We start from the raw sequence: 5,116 nt of genomic DNA, 5'->3' as shown, positions 1-5,116 counted from the left end.
TCGGACGAGGTGGTCCTCAACCAAGGCACACCGTGCTTGACGTGTCTGCGTGGTGGCAAGTGGTACTCTGCGCTCAAGTATCGGCAACGCGTGGAGGCGGCCACAGAGGTCGTCACAAAAGCCCTCGCAGTCCACGATTCTGTACGCTACATGCTGCACGGTCGTCGATAACCATGTCAAGTAGAAGTACAGAACGGTCGTCATGGGCGCTGCAATGAATGGGCACGTCGCCATTCTTCGGTGTTTGCTTCCGTACTGTACCGAGGAACTTCTCAAAGAAGACAAGGTAATCGTTCCACCCATACAATTGACGATGTGACTGTGCGCTAGGAAGGGGACACAGTGCTGGACATGCTCGCACTGCGTTGCGTGCCCTGCGCCACCAATACCGGTGGCCAAAACAGCACCGAGTTGGTGCACGTACTCGACGAGCTCTGTCGCCTTGGCAAAATGCCGATCCGAATCGACGAGCGTGTACACGTCTCTCAACCTATAGCGTCTGGAAGCCAAGGCCCGTGTTGTAGCTCCGGCACCACAGTAACCACCGGCTCCGATGTTGTGCGACAAAGGACCTTCGCGTCCACCTCGCGGCGCTGGCCAAAGCGAATCAGTGGAACGATGTTAAGACCGAGCTTTTGCGTGCACCAGAGACCTCGAGGATTGACGACACGGAGTATGATGAGGTAGGTGAAGCAACTTTTTGCGCACATTTAAAGTTAGGTAGGAAAACGTACTGTGGCGCAACGCATGCGAACAAGGCCGCGCTGATGTCATTGACCTCCTTTTGCTGCAGCCGCGGAAGGACATGAAGATCGCCTCGGTGAAGACTGCGCCTACTGCCTCGGCGAGTTGAAACTGGTGTTATTAGAGAGGCGAATCGGTGCTGTATATTGCCGCCAAATATGGCCACGCCAACTGCGTCGAGCGACTTTTGCTTGCTGGCGCCGAGCCAGAGTTCTTGCTGGTGCGAACTGAGCGTTGAAGGTCTTGCTTGGCTTGTACTACCATAAAGTGATTAGGTTGGCAAACTCGCGGACAAAACGCCCGTTTGGCCGTACCCAGTGTGCAAACGGCTCATCATGGACAAGAGAGAGGTCAAAGAGCAGAAATTGTACTTGTATTTCAAGGCAAACGCGCCCAACGTCCAGGCTGTTTACGAGCTACAAGCTGTACGTTCCTATCACCACACGTCAAGAATCGAATTCGATCGATCTCGTAGGCCGGTCGAACGGCCTTGCATGCAGCGGTGCTGTTCCAACAGCGGCCCCGCGTGCTTACCGAACTCTTGAACGAGAAGCAATTGCGCAGCGAGGTCATGCACGCCAATGACTCAGATCTGGTACGCATTCCATGTACTAGAATTGACTCCTATCAGATGTAGCACGGAGAGACTGCGCTCATGCTTGCAGCGCGCATGGGCCAAACCGACGTCGTCCGCTGCCTCTTGAAAGCAAACGCCAAGGTCAATCTCAAAAACAACGTACGCACTTTTCACTTCAATTTGTGCATCCAAATCGACTTGCTTAGCGAGGCGAGACGGCCTTGTGGCTCGCGGCGCTGAGTGGTCACGTCGATGTCGTCAAGCAACTGCTCGAGCGCTACGCCGACATCCACATCGTCAACAACGTACCCACATAGTTCTCTCTCTAAATTCTACTAGACACGCATGACATCGTAGGGCGGCACAACGCTCTTTGAGGGGCTCATGCCTGCCTTTCGCAACGCCAAGAACGACCATACGACCAAGAACGCACTGCTGCAGATCCAAGCGATCCTGGAAGAGGAGGTTCAAGCCCGCGGATCGCCCGAGTTTCGAGCGGCTTTCGCAGTGCATCTTGCGCGCAAGGACACGGACGAAGCGTTCACAAAGCAAGCATTTCGCAAGGCGATTGCGTGCTCGCCGGCGCTGGGCCGCATGTTTCTCAACGACTGCGTCACGCTCGACCGTCGCGACATGCGGTTCAGTCAGGTACACGACTCTCTCTTTCGACTCGACTGAATTCGATCAACTAACTATGCAACTAGCTCGAGCACGTGTATGGCACGACAGCTGACACGAGCGCGTTGCATGCGATTTTGAATCTGCAGTCGCCCGACCCCACGCTGCTCCTCGACGCCAAGACCGAATGTTTGGAGCATGTCGTTATGCGGCGTATTCTCCAGATCAAGTGGGAACTCTTTGGCCAGCGCAAGTACTTTGAGCAGCTGCTCGCGAACGTCTTGCTCCTTGTCACGATGACCACATCGTCGCTGCTCGTGGACGAGGCGAGCGTAGCAACCAACTGGATTCCGATGGTCGTGGGCACCTTGGCGTTTGTCAGCACAGTCGTTGGCTACGGCGTCCTGCAGCTGCTGCGTCCGGCGTCTCTCTACCGTCTCGCGCACTTCTATTACGACGGCAAGCGCCGACTGGACGTCTCGGCTTCAATTCCGCACCTCCCCAAGCACAAGGCTCGCGCCAGAGCTGGTCTGGTCCGAATATGGATTTTTACTCTCTTAAATTGCGCTGCCCGTCATGGCGTTGCTTCTCTTGTCCGGTGTCGCAAGCGCCTATCCCAGTTGCAACCACCTCATTCTCTGGTGCACGTCGCTCTACTTTGTCGTCACGGAGCTCGAAGAGATGGCCTCGTCGGGCACCACAGTGTACTGGTCGTCGCGCGTCAACCAGGCGCAGCTGCTCACCAACCTCGCCGTCTTGCTCGTGTTTGTACCCATGAAGTTTGGTCTTCTTCCAGCACCGTGGGCTGTGCAGACGGGCGTCGGCGGCGCCATCACGATCGGTCTTTGGATGCTCTCGCTTCAGTTTCTCGAAGTCGTGCCAGCCGCCGGCTACCTCCTCCCGATGATGTCCAAGCTGCTCGACGACGTCCGGAACTTCTTCATCTTCTTTGGCGTCGTCCAAATGGGTCTCACGATCACGTTCTACCAGCTCTTCCGCGACCAGGACGTCGACGCGTTCAACACCCTTGGGTCGTCGTTTGTGACCACGTACTTTGTTGCGTTCGGCCAGCTGCCTCTGGACGCGCTCGGCGCGTTTGACGCGACCGATGGGTTCCTGTCTAATTGCACGCTGCTGCTGATGATGCTGCACTCGGCGGTGGTGTGCATTCTGCTGCTCAACGTCCTACTCGCCATGATGAACCAGACGGTCGACGGCGGTCTCGAGAAGGCCAAGACCGAGGCGCTCATGAGCTACGCTCAGTGCATCCTGCGTTTAGAGCAGTCGATGCACCTCGACGCCGACGCAACGCAAGAGCTCTTGCATCTGATCGACAGCAAGACCCACGCGCGCGTCCTCAACCCGATCTTCTCCGAGGTCGTCTCGAACCTCGACATCTCGCTGCGACCCGAGCACGAAGCGTCGATTCGGCAGGACAATACGCGCAAGCAACTGTATAAGACGACGCTGACGACGGTTCAAGCTGCAATCGCCGAGCACATTGACGACGTCACGACCAAGTTGCGCCGCGTGGAGCATTTCAGCACAGATCCCAACATTCTCCGTGGGTTTCAACCCGAGCTGGAGGCTATTGCGGTCGCCGAAGAGGCACTCACGAGCTTGTTTGCTGAGGCCGACAAGCACCGTGGCGACGACGCGCTGGCCAAGCTCGAAGCGCTCGCGACCAGTATTCGCGATGTCATCAAGACGCTGTGTACGAAGATTGACAAACTGTGGAGTGATGAGACCACCACGCGGAAGATGGCGGTGAACGCCCGCACCGAATGCGTCATCTTATTCAGGCTTGTTGCGGCGGCGACCGCGGACGAGCTGGTGCAGATCATGGCCGCACAAATCAACGAGGCGCTCGACCGCTTTCTCGACCGCTGTTTCGTGCTACCCGTTGATTTGACCGAGACCAAGGTCCAGCGCCCACAATCAAGTGTCGCGAAGAACACGGATGACGCAAGCGGGATACAGCGGGCCGAGTTGCAAGCTCAATTTGCCGCGCTCGAGACGAAGCTTAACGAGCAAAACCAGGCGCTGGTGCGGCAGCTTACGACAGCACTCGAGCAGCTCGGCCGCGCACCCGAGTCGCCGATCCGCACGCAGTCTTTTCCTGCTCTGGACCCGCGCGAGCGTAAACGTAGCAGCGTCCATGCCGAGCACGATTCGCTCTAGGTAGCGACTCAATATACATGGTGGTTGCATTCGAAGGTATGTCATTCGTGCCTGCTTCCGCCACGCTGCATTCACCGTTCGGGATGTTGCTCTCCGATGTCATATTAGTAGCCTTAACACGAGACTGGCACACCTGTCTCCGTCTACGAAGCACGGGTCGACGACGACTGCAATGTCAGATGTGGCGAAGGTTGGAATTTTGGTCAGGAGCTCGGATCTCAGGCGCCAAGGATATGGCACGACGTGACGCTACAATTGTACCAGCCGAGCGCGTCAGTGATCTTTCGCATCATTGCAAGCAGGGTGCTATACAGCGTCATCCAGTTCAGCGCGTGCTCTGCTTAGAAGCTGTCTTTAGATAACGGTACCGGCATCGACAACGACTTCGCTCTGGGCCGTATATGGCTTGACGTCGCCCTGCAATCATTGTTGGTTCTTCAAGAGCTGTGACGGACATGGGTGCCGCCTCGGTGCTTGGTCGGCAAGCTTCACGTCAGTCTTCCGGGGTCGACAGTGTAAGGTGCCGCAGAAGAAATCCACTAGAAGGTAACAGAACGATAGCGATGCTTCCATAGTCCATCAACGTCGCACGCGTGCAGCGGCGTCCTATCGGGACTTGCATGCGAGATACCTTGACACACAAGCGTCAAATGCAGTCGCCAATCAACTACTAGCGCGGACATTGTATGTACGCACAGTCCAGGGCACGAGAGGAATGCGTCCTCACATTTGTGTGACCAAGATCTCACAAAGTCTCTGCTCTGAACCTTTCAACCTCGTTTTCTCGGGCTCTACGCCTCCAACGGTGACGTGGCGTAGCATTTCGTACTCTCCACAGTGGCGTCTTTCACTGTGCCAAGAATGAGCGATTCCATTTTCATGTCGACTTTCGGTCGCCGAGTGTTGAGGAGCGGCCACTCCGCGCGATGGCTGACTTGCATCGACTTCGATTGGCTGAAATGTTCTATATTAGAACCTTTTGATTAGTGCATTCAC

At 56.2% G+C, this 5,116-nt stretch overlaps 2 protein-coding genes across 2 annotated transcripts; both read left to right on the top strand.

Annotated features, from left to right (window-relative positions):
• Positions 1-1,315: 1,315 nt before the first annotated feature.
• On the top strand, positions 1,316-1,999 carry SPRG_16807 (hypothetical protein; the record flags this gene model as incomplete). Its single annotated transcript, XM_012356113.1, has 4 exons — positions 1,316-1,339; positions 1,382-1,480; positions 1,528-1,626; positions 1,787-1,999. The coding sequence occupies 4 exons, from the start codon at positions 1,316-1,318 to the stop codon at positions 1,997-1,999; spliced, it is 435 nt and encodes a 144-aa protein (XP_012211503.1).
• A 516-nt stretch (positions 2,000-2,515) lies between these two features.
• Positions 2,516-4,120, top strand: SPRG_16806 (hypothetical protein; the record flags this gene model as incomplete). The annotated part of the gene is made up of 2 exons (XM_012356112.1): positions 2,516-3,832; positions 3,857-4,120. The coding sequence occupies 2 exons, from the start codon at positions 2,516-2,518 to the stop codon at positions 4,118-4,120; spliced, it is 1,581 nt and encodes a 526-aa protein (XP_012211502.1).
• Positions 4,121-5,116: the final 996 nt, after the last annotated feature.

Source organism: Saprolegnia parasitica (assembly GCF_000151545.1).
Source record: "Saprolegnia parasitica CBS 223.65 unplaced genomic scaffold supercont2.380, whole genome shotgun sequence".
In the NCBI taxonomy this organism is placed as follows: Eukaryota; Oomycota; class Saprolegniomycetes; order Saprolegniales; family Saprolegniaceae; genus Saprolegnia; species Saprolegnia parasitica.
Note: the sequence above shows the minus strand (reverse complement) of the source record. Positions and strands in the feature narration are given on the sequence as shown.